This window comes from Mangifera indica, chromosome 2, assembly GCF_011075055.1.
Source record: "Mangifera indica cultivar Alphonso chromosome 2, CATAS_Mindica_2.1, whole genome shotgun sequence".
Lineage (NCBI taxonomy): Eukaryota > Viridiplantae > Streptophyta > Magnoliopsida > Sapindales > Anacardiaceae > Mangifera > Mangifera indica.
The window spans coordinates 13,738,391-13,761,091 of record NC_058138.1 but is presented as its reverse complement, the minus strand read 5'-3'; the positions used below and the strand labels follow the sequence as shown (position 1 = coordinate 13,761,091).

Below are 22,701 nucleotides of genomic sequence, written 5' to 3'. Positions count from 1 at the left end.
CTGTGCAGCAAAACTTAGAAAAAAGCGATGAAAACGCGGTGTCGAGGGAATTTCTTCCCTAATTACCTTTAGGGCAGCTTTTGATCCTGTATTGGTCATCAACGCAATATGACAATATTTAAACAGCCAGTTATACGACTCTGCATGCTCCTTTGCTGACAAACCAGTGGCAATTTTCTTAGCCCTATACAATTTTCTATGATTTATCTGTAAAAAATGCTCCTGCTCCAACTGAGCAGCTAGAGGCTTAATGCTACTCCCTTCTTGTGACCTTATAAACCTGTCAAATTTCTCAGCTACCCATGATGCACTCGCAGCTGGGTTATCATGAACCTTGAGGCATGTGTGCGTATGCTCGTACTGACGTATTTGGTAGGATTGACCATCTACCATCAGAGCTGCATAGAGATGGAATGGGCAGCCTTCTGATCTACACACAACTTTTATTCTTCTCTTCTCATTGTATATCTTTTTTGTAGCAAACCCACGATCAACCGTGTAATCTTTGAGCACACCCCTGAAATGTTCAACACTGTCGAAAACATGTCCAACCTCAAAATAAATCTTCTCATCTACACCTTTCTTAAAAGTTTTTCCCTTCATATGCCTAACTAATCTGGTAGCACCATCATCTTCTCCCTCATCACTTTCCCCATCACCATTGTCAAATTCATAATTAAGTCCTCGTGTCTCATCATCATCCTCAACAAATTCAGACCTGATTTCAACTTCGGCATGACTAATAGTCTCATCTTCATGTGATGCATCATTCCAATGAAAGTCATCATCATGCTGGGTAAATTCTTCTCCTTCATCAGAACTTTCAGACAAGCTTGTTGGTACAGGTGTTGTTAAGGTGTTGGGTGAGTTAGGCTCTGTTGGTTGGGTGTTGGGTGAGTTAGGTTCTGTTGGTTGGGTGTTAGGTTGACTGTGTGAAGGTAGTAGAGGCCGAGGAGATCTGCTCTGTACTGGAATAAATTCAACGTACATCTGAATAATTTGCTGACCTACTTTTCTATACTCTTCAAAGACAAACATCATGTCTTCATCACTGGCAATGATGTAATTACCCTCTCCATTAGCTGATCTTGCTTCAACTTTTATCTGCTCACCCGGATAAAGTTGCACCTCCTTATTTTCATTTGCAATACATTGCTTCACATCCTTGATGAACACAATTAAGCTATACTCTTCTAGATCAATATTTCTTATTTCAGATGGTATGTCACAAGCTTCAAATTTAATAGTGAACAACTTTGTAGAACTCATCCTAACAAAACACAGAATTAGTTAAAAGAATAACAATTAATTTGAGACTGAAGACATAGAAAACACAGTATCCCAGCTTATGTAACAATGATGTAGCTTACCCAATGCCACAACAACAACACTCCTCATGCACAAAAACAAGGCAGTATGCAACATTGTAGTTGACCAGCATGTATGCAAAGAAACAGAAGACTATCACTCATGCAGAATCACTCAAAACAGCATGCAAATGGGTGTGCACTTGACAGAAAGTATGCTACATTATTGTTTAATCATTGTTGCAACTGTTACACAGTCTTGTTAGACCAGAGAGAATTAAAGTTTTTGCAACCTTCTCTTTCGCGCCAGTAGCACTGCACTCTCGGGTTTCCCGGCTTATGTAACAATGATGTAACTTACCCAATGACACAACAACAACACTCCTCATGCACAGAAACAAGGCAGTATGCAACATTGTAGTTGATCAGCATGTATGCAAAGAAACAGAAGACTATCACTCATACAGCATCACTCAAAACAGCATGCAAATGGGTATGCACATGACAGAAAGTATGCTACATTATTGTTTAATCATTGTTGCAACTTGCAAAACTATTACACAGCCTTGTTAGACTAGAGAGAATTAAGGTTTTTGCAACCTTCTCTTTCGCGCTAGTAGCACTACACTCTCGGGTTTCTCGGCTTATGTAACAATGATGCAACTTACCCAATGCCACAACAACAACACTCCTCATGCACAGAAACAAGGCAGTATGCAATATTGTAGTTGACCAACATGTATACAAAGAAATAGAAGACTATCACTCATACAACATCACTCAAAACAGCATGCAAATGGGTGTGTACTTGACAGAAAGTATGCTACATTATTGTTTAATCATTGTTGCAACTTGCAACACTGTTACACAGCCTTGTTAGACCAGAGAGAATTAAGGTTTTTGCAACCTTCTCTTTCGCGCTAGTAGCACTGCACTTTCAGGTTTCCCGGCTTATGTAACAATGATGCAACTTACCCAATGACACAACAACAACACTCCTCATGCACAGAAACAAGGCAGTATGCAACATTGTAGTTGATCAGCATGTATGCAAAGAAACAGAAAACTATCACTCATGCAGAATCACTCAAAACAGCATGCAAATGGGTGTGCACTTGACTGATGGGTGGGTTTTTGGTGTTTTCATATTTAACGGGTGGATATTTGAGAAAACATCAAACCTTGGGTAGGAAATAGTCATTTGGCCTTTAATCATTATGAAACAGAAACTGATCATGCCCTAACTCATACACAGAAACTGATCATGCCCTAACTCATACACAGAAACTGATCATGCCCTAACTCACACACAGAAACTGATCATCCCCTAACTCACACACAGAAACTGAACATATAACCCATATACAGAACTCAACGCCACCGAAAGTGCTCATACACAAGCCTAACAAAAGCAGTTAATATTCATACACATAACTGAATGCTCACCAAAATATAACCTAACCCTAAATAATATGTTAACAGTACACATGCAAAACCCCTACGTTAATTTTTTTTTCACTCAAATATACGTATAATGCATAACCCTAACATTACAAAGACCATTATAGCACCCAAATACCCTAAAAAACCAAAACCTGTTACAAACTTCAACTTCCTAATACTCACACACAGAACTGAAAACTCACGAAAATAGAAGTCATACATAGAAACTTACGTCAACAGTGGACATGCAAAACCCCCACATTAATTTTTTTTTTTTGCCTTGCCCTAAAATATACATATAATGCTAACCCTAATATAACACAGACTATAATAGTACCCAAAACATACATATAAGACTAACCCTAACATTACACAGACTATTAGAGTACTCGACAACAACGATAAACAAGATATCCGAAAGAATAAACCTCGACGGCAGGAAATATTTTCTGAAGGCCTCAGTTGGAGTAGACTTCGTCGTCGTTACTGTTTAACTCACCACGAAAAGTCACTACGCTTGTCGTTGAAACTGTTGGTGATCAGAGTAGCCGAAAACAGCAAACAGATTATACTTTCTCGTCTTCTTTGATACTAAACTACTTCGTCCACCCTTGGTAATGTCGAACGATGTCTTGTCGTGGTCGTCTTTGTCGTCGCCGTTAAAGGTTCACCATTGATCACACTGGAGCACAATGAAACAAGATAAACAAAAGACTTAACGCGAATGGAATGTCGAAAGAATGAAGGCCAAAGGTTTCGTTAAAATTTGAATTCTTACGTCGGCTGGACAAGTGTCGCTCGTTCGTTGGTGAAACAGAAAAATCATTTTTCAAATTGGGGTGAAATGACACAAAGGCCCCTCACGTGTCGCATGTTCATTCGCTCACTTTTCCTAGACTAATCCCTAGTCGTCGATTTGTGCCCCAAAAATTCCCACTGTTGATTTCAATATAATCATACTGCATTTAATACAGACTGTAGCACGTCCTTCGAGCGCACAGTATTCGGCGACTGATTCAAATTTTATGCGCCCGATTTTTTGCTTTTTCGACAGGTGTCTTCTTTTCGTACTGCCACGTCAACCACCAAAGATTTGCAAACCCTGAATCGCCAAAAATCGTCAAAAAATCGTTCTACTTTTCAGATGACAACGCCACGCATCAGCTATCCGTGCGTTTTTATTGATTTTAAAATGGAGAGCCAGATTTACCATATTACCCTTTTCTCTGACGGAATCTGTTAAAGTTAACCACTGATGGGTGGGTTTTTGGTGTTTTCATAGTTAACGGGTGGATATTTGAGAAAACATCAAACCTTGGGTGGGAAATAGTCGTTTGGCCTTTAAATAATTCATTAAAATTATCTTCCATTTTTCAGTTTCATTTTTTTTTAATGGAAATGCATGTCTATCTAGGTTAAGATAGAGTATAACACCGTAAGATAAGTTAGTTAATTTTTAGTATCCAATACAGTGAGAAACTGAATGAATGTAGAGAATTTGACACATAGTGGTGGTTTTTAACCTAATTCAACTTATTACGCAAAGTATACATCTATTGTTATGATATTAGCAACTCTAGGAGAAATTTCCAACATATTGTGAAAAGAAATTATGAAAAGTTGTCTTGAGAAAGACTCGGACAAAGGTCCTCAAGAGAGCAGTTGACTTTTTATGAGAGCATGATTCTAAGCATGAGATATTAGCTAGAAGAAGCTTAATACCCAATTTCTGTCTCCTTGTTTTTTCTATATTCTCTCTTCTTTCTTCCTTCTTTCCCTTTAACAATCCTTTATGTTTCTGATATTTTAAGATTAAATTATTAACTTATTTGATATAATAACTATAAAGTCAATCATTTTACACGGAGTTTAACCTGTTTAGTAGAGTTAGTTTTATTTCAAAGGGATGGTCTAACTTGGGTGAGGTTTCTCATTACCAAAAAAAAATCATTTATATTTGTTAGATGAAGTAAAACTTTATAGTTTTACAATAAAATTGTATATACACATTTTTAGTATACAATTTAGGTGCACAAATAATACGTTATTATATGATTAGATGATTTTAAATTAAAAATAAAATAACGTTCAATCTTATAATGACACATCATCTGTGTATTCAAATTATGTACCAAAAGTGTGTATACATAACATTACTCATAATTTTATCGGTTACATTTCAAATTGAAGATAAGATAACGAACGTAGCTTAATAATGCATAAAGTCAATACTTTTTATAGTGAGCGAATGAAATGGAAGGAATGTCAATTGCTAGATTGCTTTTTTTTAAAGCGACGAATGTCCATCCGGAGTTGGAGGTGCAGTTGTTGCTTTAGTAGCTAATCAATTCTCTAGAAGGTTTTTCATTAGTTGGAGTTTACCTTGTAACATTATGGTAGTTAAGTCTTGTATCAAAAACATGATTTTTCATATTATATATTGTATATCGTATAATATTATAGGATGCATCTTGTTATAAATATAATAAAAAATTTCAATTACCACGTTATCATCCTAGAAAATATCACAAGCATCTCAAAATTTTTAAACTTTTTTGAATACAACCTTGTCATATTATAAATTCTTGGAGAATATGTATTGACTTGCATTAATAAGAGGCCAAAAGACTATTTTCCACCCAAGGTTTGATATAAATACAAACACATGCCCACGGATTTTAAAAACTAAAATATCCACCCAAGGTTTAATCCATTTCTACATTTCTAAGAAATTTTTTATTAGAGTTAAGGGTAAAATTATTATTTTATCAATAATATTAAAATAAATAAAATTGTATCATATTCCCCCCTTTAATTTTAAAAACTAACAATTTTCCTTTAGGATAAAATTTTGAAAAATTCACTTTTCCCCTAGGGTTTTTTCTTCTTTCTCCAACAATTGGAATCTGTTCTCGTCATTGGCCAACCTTTCCACCATCTTCTTCTCCCGTCGTTGACCTTCCCACCAAAGTATTTTCATCGAACAAAGTTTGTCTTCATCCCACAAAGAGACAAAGATAATTCGTTGTCTTTGTCTCTTCAATCGAATAAAGACTATTCATCTTCATCCAACCAATTCGTGACAGCTCAAATGATGCTCGATGACACTTGACCATCAACAAGAGATTCATCTCCCAAATCAAAGAAGGAATGATGACGAATCAAAGAACCACGAGATTTGTAGGCCTTCTTTCTTCAATTTGTTGCACGTCAGCCACCGATGATGTCTCTAAATCGGTCAAATCTGGAAGATAGGTGGAAAGGGTCGACTGTTAACCAGAATGGCAATGGCTAGAGAAGAGAAACAAACCCTAAAGTTGAAATATTAATTGTTCAAACGTTGGATAGGGTGAAGTTATTAGCTTTTAAACCTGGAGGAAAGAAGAATAAGATAAAATCATATATTTTTTTAAATTATTATATATATAACAGTTTTACTCTTATATTTAACGAAAAATTTAATAGTAGTTTAAAAATGGATGAGTGAATATTTGAGTTTTAAAAGTTCTACTAGTATCTGTTTGAATTTTTAAAATCTCATATGTGTATATTTAGAAATGAGCTAAATCGTGGGTAGAAAATAGTCCTTTCGCCTTAATAAAATTATTATTATATAATGTATTTATCATTTTAAATAATATATCAATTGTATTATACTAATTTTTTTATCTATATCATATCATATAATTTCTATATAAAGTATAATAACTATTTTATTAATAAAATTATATATACATATATTAAATATAAAAATAAATAAATATTTTAGATATACAATTATATGATTAAAAAATTTTAAATTAAAAATAAAATAAAATTTAATAATACACATAAATATAATTTTATATATATATATATATATATATATATATATATATATATATATATATATATATACACACGTGTGTGTCTTCAAGGTGAATTCAAAATTGAATTTTCATACTTCTTTATTTGTTTGATTTAAAAAGCAAAACGTCACTCATTCGTACGGAAGAATCAAAGTGTTACATCAAGTGTCTGCACAAATTAATCATGAAACACGTGAAGCTACGGAAGAGAAGACCTTCAGTCAATTATTTTGTCGAGTGAATCGCAATTAATGACAAGACTTTGGATGAAAATGATGGAGAAGTGTTTTTGGAACAACCATTCACTTGTGGTAATGGGAACGGTTAAGAACGCTACCGCTATAAAATAATACCTAAACAAAAAGCCCCCTCGCATACAAACTCCATTAAAACTCAAGCTACAAATCAACTCAACAATGGCATCCAAAATTTCCCGATCTTTCTCAGTTACCAGGCAAGCCCCGGAGCTCATCGTTCCCGCGGAGCCGACACCGCAAGAAGTGAAGAAACTTTCAGATATAGACGATCAACAAGGGTTTAGGTTTCAGATTCCGGTGTTATTCGTCTACAGGAAAAATCATTCACCTAAAACGGAAGTGCGAGATCCGGTGAAGGTTATCAGAGAAGCGTTAAGTAAAGCGCTAGTGTTTTATTACCCTTTGGCTGGAAGGCTGAGGGAAGGGGACAATGGGAAGCTTATGGTGGATTGCAATGGCCAAGGGATTTTGCTTATTGAGGCTGATGCCAATTTCTCACTTGATCAACTTGATAAAGAAATCCATCCACCATTTTCACGCTTGGATGAGCTTCTGTATAATGTTCCAGGCTCCGATGGCATCCTTGGATGTCCACTAATGCTTATTCAAGTGAGTTAATTTGCAAAGACTTCACTTCAAGTTGACTTTTCTCGTTTTTTTTTTTCCACTTTTTATCGCGAAAGAAAAACTTTCCACAATTACAACTAAAATTTACTTGTAGAATTAGCAATCCTTGTAAGATTTAGATTCATAATCAGACTAGAATTTAGATTCTTATTCAGATTGTCGTATAATATTATAAATGGTATGATATTTAATTAATATAGATTATTTAATTATATCGTAATTATTCGTACGAATAAACTTCTATATAATAAACCGTGAATGTTTTATCAGACATTTCTTCTACACAAAACTGCAAAATTTACACTTTTCATATTCACTTAAGCCTTTGATTGAAGTAAATGTTAAATAAATACAAACCTTACCCGTCTGAAATTACAAACATTCTTAATTTTACAGGTGACTCGCCTGCTATGCGGTGGATTCGTTTTCGCACTACGTTTAAACCACACAATGGCCGATGCATACGGCTTAGTCCAATTCCTAAACGCCATGGAAGAGATGGCTCAAGGAAAACTGACACCCTCAATAACTCCAGTATGGCAGCGCCACATCTTGAGCGCCAGAGACCCACCACGCATAACACATATCCACCATGAATACGAACAGCTCGACGCCGCCAACGACACCCTTAACACCACAAACCCCAATGACCTCGACCACAAATCCTTCTTCTTTGGCTCTGAAGAGATCTCATCCCTCCGCAACCACCTCCCTCCCCACCTCAAAAACAGTTCAACATTCGAAATTATAATAGCCTCTGTATGGAAATGTCGGACGGCTGCTCTTCAATTGAATCCCGATCAGACTGTTCGGTTTTCTTGCATAGCGAGCATCCGAGGCAAGAGCAACGGCGTTCAGCTTCCTAAGGGCTATTACGGGAATGCCTTTGGATTCCCGGCGGCGTGTGCGAAGGCGGGGAGTTTGTGCGGGAGTGGGCTGGGGTATGCGGTGGAGTTGGTGAAGAGGGCGAAGGCGGAGATGAGTGGAGAGTATTTGAAATCAGTGGCGGATTTGATGGTGTTGAAGGGACGGCCACGGTACACGAATGTGGAGAATTTTATAGTGTCGAATGTCACGAAATCGGGGCTTGCAGAGATTGATTTTGGGTGGGGGAAGCCAGTGTTTGGAGGACCGGCGGGAGCTGTGTCGTTGATTAGTTTCTGTATGGAGATTAAAAGGAGGGATGGGAAGAATGGGGTTCTGATTCCGATATGCTTGCCCAAATGGAATATGGTGAGGTTTGAGGGAGAGTTGAAGAAGATGATAGCTCAAGGAGCATCATTGGTATGTAAGCTCTAAGGGGTTGACTAAATTATAGAAATATCTCCTGTCACTATTAAAACAAAAAATATTATCTTTTATATTGTGTGTTTATAAACGTTATTTATTTATTGTATTTAATAAATTGATTGGTAGTTAATATTATAGAACATATGAATGATGGGATGTTATAAACAAATGTACTCAACTCCTTTGTATTAATTTTTAATAAAACTATGTGTATAAATAATATACATAATTTAATATATAAATAATTATATATTATCATACAATTAAATATTATTTTATTTCCAAATTTATATGGTATCAGAAAAGGTTATTTGCTGAACATTATAAACAATTGAAATAGGTAAAGGAAATGAAAGGGTTACTACTATAATTAGGAATTATATGCCTCCACACTACCAATTGAGCTCGTCTAATAGACAAGGAGATTAGTTGGTCATAAATCTGTTGATGGGAAGCAACCATACAACTTGGAGGAGAGAAATTAACAATGCACTCAAATCTAAACACAAAATGTTCTTTGTAGATGGAAGTTTGCTAAAACCCAATCAAGGAGATCCTAACAAAGTGAATTGGAACACTTGTAACACCATAATTATGGCATGGATTCTCAACTCTAGTGAAGAATTTCATGACCATGTTGTTTACCATGATACGACCTATACAATATGGAAAGAAGTGAAAGCGAGATTCCCTTCAGGCAATGGACCAAGATTGCAAGAAATCAAAAGAGAACTCATAAATATACATCAAGGTGATATGCATATCTCCACATATAATGCCAAGATGAAGGTTCTTTGGAAACAACTTAATGCCTTGTCAAAGCCACATAATACAAGATGTTTGACTGCACTTATGGAGTCACCACAAAGGAGAAAGAAGAGAAAAGGCTTCCTCAATTTCTTCTTAGCCTGAATGATGCCTGTGGAGTTGTGAGATCCAATAGTCTTTGTAGCAATCATATACCAAATCTTTCTACTGCATATGTTTTGTTAACCTCCTAGGATGTGGCTATAGGGAGGCCACGTTGAAACTTGGCCAAAGGCAGTTTAAGATGTGACCACTGCAAGAAACTGGCCACGTCAATTAAAATTGCTACGAACTTGTGGGATATCCAGCAAGTTGGCAAGGTAAAAGGAAACGGCAGTATTCAATACATGTTGTAATTTTAGACCAAGATAATCAATCTATGGTTTCACAAGAACAGATGTCCTCACCTACTTTTTTGCAAGAGCTATATAACCAAATCCTAGCATTGTTGGCAAGAGAAAACCAACTCGGCGGTGTGAACTTTGTTGGTAAATCGAATCTCAGGATACTTAATAGTGTAGATCACAGTCACATCACATTGGATATATCTCTACTTAAAAAGAAAGCCAAGCTAAAAGTACCAATAAAGGTAACTCATCCTAATCAAAAACAGATTAACGTAAGCTTGATTGGTGAAGTGCAAACCACAAAGAACATTTTTCTTAAAATATTTCCTTTATATCCCTAGTTTTGATTGCAATTTTGTGTCTATTAATAAGTTGACCTCTTATTTGAATTCTTTGATGATTTTCCTCTTTAACTCTAGTGTTATCCAGGACCTTGATCACAGGATTATCATCAAACTAGCTAGCTAAGGGGACTTCACTGTCATGCTTCAGGGTTTGGTTTGAAATTTTTCTTAACTGTTTTTTTCAGTTTTGTTTGAAAAAGTCATTAAATCATGTCAAACCGGATGGTATACACCCCTAAACATAGTTATCGCTGGAACAAAAGAAACTTTTATTAAACAGTATTATTTAAATATTGAACAGTCACTTAATAGATTGCACTTCCTTGACAAATACAAAAATTATATGCTGAAAATGGAAGGTTGGTTGAAGGGTAGGCATATTATATTATAACCACATAAACATGAACTAAAATTAAACAATGATTATCCTGGAAAGGCTGACTTCAATCAAGACAGCTTACAATTTTAGATGCATACAAAGGTTAGTGATACAATACATGAAATGTGTTTATCCTGATGAAAATATAGATGTTGCACTGTGCTTAACTGTTATTTAGAGTGCAAATCACCCTATGATATCAGTGTTAGACAGAAGACCAATCATGATAATTAACAAAACCATCTTTTAACAAAATAATTAACATGACAAATCAGTAATGGGTATTTAAAAATATATCAAAAATATTATAAAAAAAGATAAACATCTACATAATATATTATTTATATATTTATAAATATAATTGACAGTGTAAAACCAGGTATTTTATAATTATCGGTCTTGAAAGTCAAAATTTCACAAATATAACAGAAACTTCAATCCAGAATTTTACTTTGAAAGTTTTAAAACTCTATTAATTTTGTTAACCCTTAGGGTGCGTTTGGTTAAGGGTTTTTAAGATTACCTTGGTAATCTATCTTTTATTCCCTTGTTTGGTTTGTCAGTAATAAAAGATTACAGTAATCTTCTATTACCAATGCTCACGTGGCAGATAATATAGGTGGTAATCTGATTACCATCTTCACCTTAGGTATTTAAAGATTACTGGGGTAATCTTGAGTTTATTATAGAAAAATTATTATTTATTAATTTTTTGAGATAAAAATAAATTTATTTTTAATTAATATAACAAATTATATAAAAAATATTTAAAAATAATTATATTTAAGGGCATTTAAGTAAAATAATTTACTAATAATCTTTTATTACCTTTAACCAAACACAATAATTATTTATACCTATCAAATTTTATCAAATATAGTAATCATTTATACCCAGTAGTCTTCTAAATAATTTATCATTTTAGTAATCAAACATTACCCAAACCAAACGCCCCCTTAAAGTCATTTTTATCCTTTAGTTTGTTGTTTGTCTAATTTTTCTTTTTAACTCTCAGATTTTCAGTTTCCTTTTGTAAGTCATATTGAGAAATATGAGTTCTGATTGAATGTTGATTGAGCTATCTCAATTGATTTTATATAATACTGTATTAAACTACTATTGAGTGTCTGTAGATTGTAACATTGCAATTAATATTTTATCTTTGTTAAAGTAGGAGTTTGATCTGTAAATCACAACTCTTCCAAAACGCTTTCCTGATGAGCTGATATGTTCTACCAGAGTTGGAAATACGTTGGCGACACTTTGATGTGGCTATTATGTTACCGACCAAAACGTTTTCCTCAAGCAAAAATGTTAAATGCAACAACAATTTATGTGGTGTTCATACATTACACGTGCCATTTGCAGTGTAAGAAATTAACGCCAATTAATGATGGCCGCGGATTCCGCTCTCTTTGAATAAATTTTTGGCCGAGGGGTTTATTCTCACCCAAGCTTTAGCCTATTTTTAATATTTTTCTTTAATTATAAAATAAAAATATTATTGGACTAATAATATTAAAAAATTAAAATTTTATTACATTTTTGTATTAATTTTTAAAATTAATAATATCCCTCTAAATTCATATTTTTTTAATTTAGAAAAATAATTTTTTCTTAGTTTTAGGGTTTCATCTTTTGCAGTTTTCTGTTTTTACACCACCCATCAAATTTTTTGAAATTTTAGTTCACCCCCAACAGTTTGGACACCTCTTCCGACAATCAAACTCCTCCATCTTCAACCACCTTTTTAACTTGGTCATTCATTAAAATAGATTCAAAATAACATGAAAATATAAAATCGTTCTTGCTACACATACGTGAGTATTACACAATTAAAGTGTAGTTACTCACCCATATATCGGAACTACTACAACAATAATCATGACATTAACTATTGCACTATCTTAAAATTGTTTATTGCCAATTCTCACAACAATAAATACTGAACAATGAGAATAGGAAGGGGCATTTGAGATGCACCTGCATACTCTTAATAGTATTTCTTACCTTCACGTCTTAGCATAGAATCCTTATAATCCTTTTTGCCAATCCTGTAATGTCTTATCATCATGATAATAACAATATCGTAGACGTAAATTAGTAATCTTTCTAGTATAATCATATTAAAAAATTGTTTGTCTTCCATATCTTATTGCATTTGTTCATATTCTTGCACCTAAATTTTTTGGATTCGATATACATTGTTGGTGCACATTGCCACACCATCAAAGAGTCTAAGGTAAATACATAGTTTAAAGAGATTCTATTTGTGCAAGACTGGTGAAAATGGCTAATTTAATTACTAAAGCAATTTGTTCTGCTGTGAAGGATTAAATGTGAAGAATAAACATATTATCAAGTAATTAAAAATGGCTCTTACATTTTTAATTAAATATCATAATTATATAAAACAAAAAATTTAATTTTTTATTATCCAAATCTCTAATACATATTTTACATTTTTAATGACACTAGGAAGGTATTTTATGGAGATCTCATATACGTTTAATTTTTTTAACTGAAACATCAATAAATGTTAATATTTTTGTGATAATTTGATTAAAAAAATTATGAAACCATAATTTAAAGTTTGTTGAATAATCAATTAGATACTTTATATTTGATAAAAAATTCATTAAAGGTTTTTTTTTACATTTTACATCAAAATTACATTATCTTAAAAAAACATTTTTGGTATACAAATGATATGTCATTATATAATTTGATGAATTTGAATTAAAGATAAAATAATATTTAATCACATAATAACATATCATCTGTATACTCAAATTATTTATCAAAAGTTTATACATATAGTATTGCTCATAATTTTTTTGGTTACATTTTAAATTGAAAAAAAATAACAATAATAACATAATAAGGCATAAAGTTAATACTTTTATAGTGAGCGAATGATATGAAAGGAATGTCAATTGCTAGATTTTTTTTTTTCAAAGCAATGAATGTCTATCTGTAAATAGAGATGCGGGTTGTTGCTTTGGAGCTAATCGATTCTCTACAAGATTTTTTGTTGGTTGGAATTTACCATACAATATTATAGTAGTTAAATCGTATATTGATAACATAATTTTATATATCATGTATTGCATATTTTATCATATTATAGGATAAATATTTTTATAAATATAATACAAATTTTCAGTTATCACATTGTAATATTTAGAAAATATCACAAACATCACAAAATTTTTAAATTTTTTAAGTATAATCCTATCATATCATAAATTCCCCAGAAAGATATATTGATTTGCATTAATAAAATTATTATTATTAAATAATATATATTGTATTATATAATATATTTATTATATTAAACGATATATCAATTATATTTATTTTATATCACATGGTATGGCTTTTATATAACATAAATAATTAAATATAACATCTTATTTGTAAAAATGAAATTATATATATTTATATTTAATATATATTATTATATAATTAAATAATTTACTATAAGATCAGAATGTTACATCAACTGTCCATTCATTGAAGACGAGTCAGACTAAACACGTAACACATGAAAGGCAAAAGACCTTCACTCAATTATTTTGTTGAGTGAATTGCAACGCAATTCCAATAAAAATTTGACCCGCAATTAGTTTTAGGACGTTTCAGTTAGTGAGGGGCTAAAAATTTCTTATATGCTCTATTTATATTATTTTATTTTATTTATAAATAATAAAAAAATTTAATAATATTTTGTTATTATTAATAATATAATAAATAATATAAAAAAGATTTGATTATCATATTTTTTATAAATATTAAAAAATTATTAAGATAATCTTGATTTTATTATAACTATATTTTATATATTAATTTTTTTAAGTGTAAATAATTTTATTTTTAATTAATATAATGAATAATATAAAAATATTTTAAAATAATTATATATAAAAGTATTTAAATAAAATAATATTCTTTTATTTTTTTAATTAAATATAATAATTATTTATATTTATTTAATTTTATTAAATATAATAATAATTTATATCTTATAATTATCAAAATAATACTCTAATTGATGGAAACATTCAATGGCAACATGCGAATTCACTTGCAGTAATGGGAACGGTTCAGAGCACCACCACTATAAAATAATAACTTAACAAACAACCCCCTCATATACAAACTCCATTAACGCTCAGCCTAGTAATCAACTCTGCAATGGCATCCAAAATTTCCCAATCTTTCTCAGTTACCAGGCAAGCCCCGGAGCTCATCGTTCCCGCGGAGCCGACACCGCAAGAAGTGAAGAAACTTTCAGATATAGACGATCAACAAGGGTTTAGGTTTCAGGTTCCGCTGATATTCGTCTACAGGAAAAATCATTCGCCTGCAATGGAAGTGAAAGATCCGGTGAAGGTCATCAGAGAAGCGTTAAGTAAAGCGCTAGTGTTCTATTATCCTTTGGCTGGAAGGCTGAGGGAAGGGAACAATCGGAAGCTTATGGTGGATTGCAATGGCCAAGGGGTTTTGTTCATTGAGGCTGATGCCAATTTCTCACTTGATGAACTTGATACTGAAATCCATCCGCCATTTTCACGCTTGGATGAGCTTCTGTATAACGTTCCAGGCTCCGATGGCATCCTTGGATGTCCACTGTTGCTTATTCAAGTGAGTTAATTTGCAAAGACTTGACTTCAAGTTGACCTTTCTCTATCTTTTTTTTTTTCCCCCTTTCTTATCGTGAAAGACAAATTTTCCATAATCAGGGGGTTGATTACAACCAAAGCAAAACAAATAATGGAGATCTGTCATACTTTTAAAATTCCTTTCAAAGTCATGGAAACGAATTTTGGCTACAACCGACCATTAGCAAATAAGTATCATTTCAACCGTCAATTGTAGAACAAAGTTTTAAGCAAAATGTTTTTACTTAATTTTTAACTATCCATTATAAACACAAAGTTGTGGGAAAGGATGGGATTATATGAGATACGCTTACAAACACTTAGCAATAGACTATACTGTCAAAGTTTAACACGAAATTCTTATAGTTTTTTATGTATAATTTATAATCTCATATCACCAAGATAATAATGAAGTTGTAGATGTCGGTTATTAATCTTTTCGATTTAACCACATAAAAAATTATTAATCTTTTATTCATACAAAACTATTCATATTTTTATATCCGAATCTCTTGAATTCATTGTATTTTCCATTAGTGGAAAATTCCATTATCAAATCCCATTATTGTAGCATTTGCACACAAGTCTTATTAGTTTATCTCTCTTGTACTCATCATCTTTATACAAATACAACTCTTTTATAATAAAAATTATGTATACATGCAAATTTTAATAATTTATTTATATAAACTTAGACGATAATATGTGATGTAATTTTTGTTTAATTTTAAAATTACTCAATTATTTATTACTATCTTTAACTTAAATGAATATGTTAGGAAAATTAGTTTGTGAATTTCAGTATTACTCATTCTGTTAACTAGTCTTTGTACAAATAAAATTCAATATAATAAACCACTAATGTTTTATCAGACTTTTCTTCTATCCAAAAATGCAAAATTTAGACATTTCGTATTCACTTATGCCTTGATTGGAGTAAATTTTAAACAAATACAAACCAAGTACTGAAATTTTGACTTTACGAAGAGTCTGAATGAAAAAAAATTTGAACTCTACAGGTGACTCGCCTGCGATGCGGTGGTATCATTTTCGCACTACGTATAAACCACACAATGACCGATGCATACGGCTTCGTCCAATTCCTAAACGCCATGAAGGAGATGGCTCAAGGAAAACAAACACCCTCGATAACTCCAGTATGGCAGCGCCACATCTTGAGCGCCAGAAACCCACCACGCATAACACATATCCACCATGAATACGAACAGCTCGACGACTCCAACGACACGCTCAACACCACAAACCCCAACGACCTCGACCACAAATCCTTCTTCTTTGGCTCTGAAGAGATCTCATCCCTCCGAAACCACCTCCCTCCCCACCTCAAAAACAGTTCAACATTCGAAATTATAATAGCCTCTGTATGGAAATGTCGGACGGCTGCTCTTCAATTGAATCCCGATCAGACTGTTCGGTTTTCTTGCATAGCGACCATCCGAGGCAAGAGCAACGGCGTTCATCTTCCTAAGGGCTATTACGGGAATGCCTTTGGATTGCTGGCGGTGTGTGCGAAGGCGGGGAGTTTGTGCGGGAGTGGGCTGGGGTATGCGGTGGAGTTGGTGAAGAGGGCGAAGGCGGAGATGAGTGGAGAGTATTTGAAATCAGTGGCGGATTTGATGGTGTTGAAGGGACGGCCACGGTACACGAATGTGGAGAATTTTATAGTGTCGAATATTACGAAATCGGGGCTTGCAGAGATCGATTTTGGGTGGGGGGAGCCAGTGTTTGGAGGGCCAGCGGGAGCTATATCATTGATTAGTTTCTATATGAAGATTAAAAAGGGGGATGGGAAGAATGGGATTCTGATTCCGATATGCTTGCCCAAACGGAATATGGTGAGGTTTGAGGGAGAGTTGAAGAAGATGATAGCTCAGGAAGCATCATTAGTATGTAAGCTCTAGGGGATTTGTATCATTAGTTGCTCTCAGGGAACTCTAAGGGATATTTATCATTAGTATGTAAGCCCTAAGGGATTTGTGTGTGTGCATGCGCGTGTGTGCGCGCGTGCGTGTAATATCAAATAAACATGGGATTCGTCTATTCAATGTTATGATTTCATGGCTAATCTATACAATCAAAAAATCATTGGTTTGATTTTTTGATATTATTGAATCAATTTTCTTGATCTCTTGTTTATAGTTTACTTTTTTTTAGGCAGCCTATACAGAAACCAATTAATCAAAACAGAAATTGCTTATTTCTCCAAATTTGCATGGTATCAGAGAAGGTTACGTGTTGAACATTGTAAACAATTAGAATGGCTAAAGGAAATGCAAAAGTTATTGCTACAATTAGAAATTATATGTCTCTGCACTAGCAGTTGAGCTCATTTATTAGACAAGGAGATCAGTTGGCCACACATCTGCTAATAGGAAGCAACTATACAACCTAGAGGGGAGAAATTACCAATGCACTCAAATCCAAATACAAAATGTTCTTTGTAAATGGAAATTTGACAAACCCAATCAAGGAGATCCCCACAAAGTGAATTGGAACACTTGCAACACCATTATTATGGCATGGATTCTCAACTTTAATTAAGAATTTCATGACCATATTGTTTACCATGATACGACCTATTCAATGTGGACAAAATTGGAAGAGAGATTTTTTTAAGACAATGGACCGAGGTTGCAAGAAATCAAAAGAGAACTCATAAAAACACACCAAGGTGATCTAATTATCTCCATATATAATGTTGGAATGAAGGTTCTTTAGGAAAAACTCAATGCCTTCTCAAAGCCACATAATACAAGATGTTCAACTACACTTATGGAGTCACCACAAAGAAGAAATAAGAGAAAAGGCTTCATCAATTTCTCCTTGGCCTAAACAATGCCTATAAGGTTGTGAGATCCAATATTCTTTGTAGGATCCATCTGCCAAATCTTTCTACTGCATATGTTTTGTTAACCTCTTAAGAAGTAGCTATAGGGAGGCCATGTCAAATCTTGGCCAAAGGCACTTCAAGATGTGACCACTGTTAGAAACCAGGCCACATCAAATAAAACACTACGAACTTGTGGGATATCCAACAAGTTGGCAGGGTAAAAGGAAGGACAAGTATTCAATACATGTTGTAATTTTAGACCAAGATAGCAATCAATGGTTTCACAAGTACAGATATCCCAACCTACTCTTTTGCAAAAACAATATAACCAAATTTTAGTAATGTTGGCAAGAGAAAACCAACTCAGTAGTGTGAACTTTGTTGGTAAATCTAATTTCAAGATACTTGATAGTGTAGATTTTGGTCACATCAGATTGGATATATCTCTAGCAAGAAAGAAAGCCAAGCTAAAAGTACCAATAAAGGTAACATATCCTGATCAAAAACAGATTGACATAAGCTTGATTGGTGAAATGCTAACCATAAAGAACATTTTCTTGAGATATTTCCTTTATATCCCCAGTTTTAATTGCAATTTTGTGTCTATTAATAAGTTGACCTTTGATTTGAATTGTTTGATGATTTTCCTCTTTAACTCGTGTTATCGAGGACTTTGCTCGCAAGATTATGATCAAATTGCCTAGCTAAGGGGGACTTTACTGTTATGCTTCAAGGTCTAGATTACGACTCATTAATAATAATGTTCATTTCAATATAGAGTTAGGGTCATGTGATTCATGTCACCAAGCTAAGAAATATTGAAACAGCTTTCCCATTAGTAAAATAAAGTTAGAAAATATTTTTGAATTAATTCATACAGCACTTGAGGTCCATATAACATCAAAAGCCATAATTGGCATTCTTATTTCAAAACTATCGTTGATGACTATTCTAAAAGGACATGAGTTTACATGATAAAAGGAAGAGATGAATCAGCTATTTTGTTTGAATATTTCATTCGCATGGTGAAAGAACAATTTTGCGTTCAAGTAAAAGGGGTTGGTACAAATACTAAAGTCAAATTTGTAGCAGGTACCTTCAAGCAAAAATTATTAAGAGAAGGCATAGTTCATCAAACAACCTGTACACACATCACTCAATATAATAAGGTTGTAGAATAGAAACACCAACAACTCTTGAAGTTGCATGAGCCATAAGGTTTCAGTCAAATATTCCTTTGAGATATTAGAACAAATGTACTCATTTAATCAATATTACTCCAACTTTGAATCTTGGTGGCCAGTCTTCTTATGTGATTCTCTTTAAGCACAAGCCTACCATATCACACCTACAGGTCTTTGAAGGCTTGTGTTATGTCTATCACAAGTCAAAACCTCTAGAAAAGTTCCAACCTCAAGCACAAAAGGGAGTCTTTTTAGGATATATCCAAGGAAAAAAAAGGGTAAAAGATCCTTAAGCTAGATACCATAAGAAAGATTGAGTCTCATGATGTCATGTTTTATGAGACCATTTTCCCATTTTCAACACTAAAACCTCTACCAACCCAATCACAAACTCAAACACCATTGGCTTCAGATCTCGAGGAAGATGAGGGAGAGGTTAAAAAACTCATTATGACACCTTTTTATGAAAATATCCCTTCATTAAATATAAATGATGTCATTTTAGAAGAAGTTATTATCTAATCCTTCACTAAACCGAATAGGCCAGTTTAAGAGAAAATAAGATTTTAGTATTTGGAAGATTACATCCTATCTGAAAATTTCAATTAAATTATTCAATCAGCAAAATATATATATATATATATATATATATATATATATATATATATATATATATATATATATATATATAAATTAAAAACAATTGAGATTATAAAATTCATCCCACATGATCAAGGGGGTATTATCAATGCAATTTTTAAGAATTTAAAATGGATACCTATGTTTTACAGTTTCTTCGTCACTCAACGAACATCCTACTTATCCACGCAAAGGTGTTATGACACCAAAATAATAGGAAGGCATTGGAGATGTCATATAGGTGCTAGTTTGTGTATTCAGATAATTATATGTGCATTTTTTATTGAAGAAAAATTGAGAGAATAAAATTTTCTTCTCCCTCTCAAATTTCACTAGCTTGTGGATTTATGAGAATGTATTCAAATTTATATGAAACATTCTAATAACCGTACACTCCATATTCCCAACTTTCATGTTATTACTATTTGCACCCCAACCTTTAAGTTTCTCTCATTTAGGCTAATAATATGTCTTATATCTATTTTGAGACATTAATTAAAATAGGCACCAATTTTTTCGCCTAGATATTTTTAGGCAAACTTACAGTTATTTTACTTTTTTAAGTAAATTTTATTTTATTTTCAATAATACTTTTTCAGCTAATTATGACACTCTCGGTTAATTACGTCACCCTCTCGGTTAATTACATTAGAATATTTTTTTCGATAACCTATGAGCATTTTATGTTTGTTAGGTTAAGATTCGAAGATTTAAAAACTTATTCAAAATGATCAATTTTTGTTATAGTATAGATCAGAATAAAAAGATTAATATAAGTGCGAAGAAAAGTGTGTGAAGGTGTGAGCGGGTGTGTATGGGTGCGTAAGGATGCATATGAGTGTATAAGGGCGCGTATGGGTGCATAAGGGAGCGCAGATGCACGAGAGTGTGCACTCATTATATGTATATATATATGTATGTATATATAATATTTAAAAAATATAATATATATAAAAATAACAATAATATATATATTTAAAAATTATTATTTTTATTTTTATATATTATATTAAGTATTGTAATATTATATTATATCATTATAATATTATATAATATTATATTATATCAAATATTATATTATATTATATAACTCGTGCACCCTACATGCCCACACGCACCTTTTACTCACCCTACACACCCTTTACATACTCTACACACCCCATTCTCACTCATCATTCTTCTCGCTTCTGCTCATCTTTTCGTTTCTATCTATATTTTAACAAAAATTTATCAATTTTCAAATATGATTTGAATACTTGAACGTGACTTACTGAATCTTCGAATCAGAACTTATCAAATCTTCAAAAAAATTATATCAAATTCAACATAATTAGTCGAGAGTAATGTAATTAACTGAGAGGGTATTCTTGGAATTAAAATTAAATTTGCTTATAAAAATAAAACCATTTTATATTTGCCTAAAAAGGTTTAGACAAAAAAATTATTACCGATTTTAATTAATATCTCATCTATTTCTTGGTATCATACACATTAACAAATATCTAAACTCACCATCTTCAAGCAAACCTGAGGTGATTCACTCTATATGTAATAAACTCAAACCTTTTGAGTCTTAGCATAAAATCTCTTATTACATGTCACACATAGATTTTCTATTAAGTTGATAGTAAATAAAATTCTAATTAATTTACCATTAATCTCTTTACTCACATGTCATGAGCGATTTATAGCAAAACATCATAACCACCTAATTAATAGAGAATCAATGTTAAAATAATTATATCTTTTAATGATACAATTATCACACAATCCAATCTTGTTATCATATTAATATCTCATTAAGGTTAAGGTATAGAATTAATGTCTATCTCAAATTTCATGGACTTCATGACTTGACTTCTAAGCACCAACTAGATATTATTAAATTTAGGTACCAATCCAATCTTATTGTGGACACATATTTAATTGGCCATTGTTATCCATCAAGTAAAGCTATGAGATATATTCTCACGTATTTGAGAATGATGAATCCTATGTCGATCAACTATAGCTCAATCCCAATACACTTCTTGACATTGTTAACAACTATAGTATTAATAGTCCTAACAAGAATGTTATGTTAGGCTACTATCATACTAAGTCAATTGGTGCGTGAGACACTTCAGTGATCTTAATTCTTAGGATCACATTTACGACCATCCATTAAAGAATTCGTTTCATAGATATTAGGGTTACCATCTACATGGAATCCTTTAACAGGTTACTATGGTGAACATGCAATCAACACACAGTTATATGTTATATCAGGTTGACACCATTGACCTCGACATATAAGATCTATTATTATTTTTCAATAGGGTCATTCAATACTATAATAACCTTACCATTTATATAGAATTCTTTAGCATGTCAATCTAGTGAAAATGCAATCAACATACATCCATATGTTGCACTAGGTTAACACCAATAAACTTAATGTATTATTTATGCCCTTGGTTAGGATAATACTAAGTTTACGAATGTTTTTAGATTGGCCACCACATGTATGTACTCATAAGGTTCTCACAATCAAGCTACACATTAATCCCCTTGTCATAGTTTTACCAATCTAAAGACATTATATATATATAAATAGATGAAGAAACGTCAATTTATAGTAATCAAAATATGATATAAGATTCGAATGAAATCAAAAAAATAGTCTCAATGATTGGTTTTAAAGTGTAGCACCCCATTCTGAAATATCTACCCTC

At 32.6% G+C, this 22,701-nt stretch overlaps 2 protein-coding genes across 2 annotated transcripts; both read left to right on the top strand.

Annotated features, from left to right (window-relative positions):
• Positions 1 to 6,950: 6,950 nt before the first annotated feature.
• LOC123209065 (methanol O-anthraniloyltransferase-like) lies at positions 6,951 to 8,937 on the top strand. The gene is made up of 2 exons (XM_044626802.1): positions 6,951 to 7,464; positions 7,879 to 8,937. Exons 1-2 carry the CDS (start codon positions 7,015 to 7,017, stop codon positions 8,779 to 8,781), a joined length of 1,353 nt encoding a protein of 450 aa, XP_044482737.1. The 5' UTR covers positions 6,951 to 7,014; the 3' UTR covers positions 8,782 to 8,937.
• Positions 8,938 to 14,784: 5,847 nt separating this feature from the next.
• LOC123209066 (methanol O-anthraniloyltransferase-like) lies at positions 14,785 to 17,374 on the top strand. The gene is made up of 2 exons (XM_044626803.1): positions 14,785 to 15,296; positions 16,333 to 17,374. The coding sequence occupies exons 1-2, from the start codon at positions 14,847 to 14,849 to the stop codon at positions 17,233 to 17,235; spliced, it is 1,353 nt and encodes a 450-aa protein (XP_044482738.1). The 5' UTR covers positions 14,785 to 14,846; the 3' UTR covers positions 17,236 to 17,374.
• The last annotated feature ends 5,327 nt before the right edge of the window (positions 17,375 to 22,701 follow it).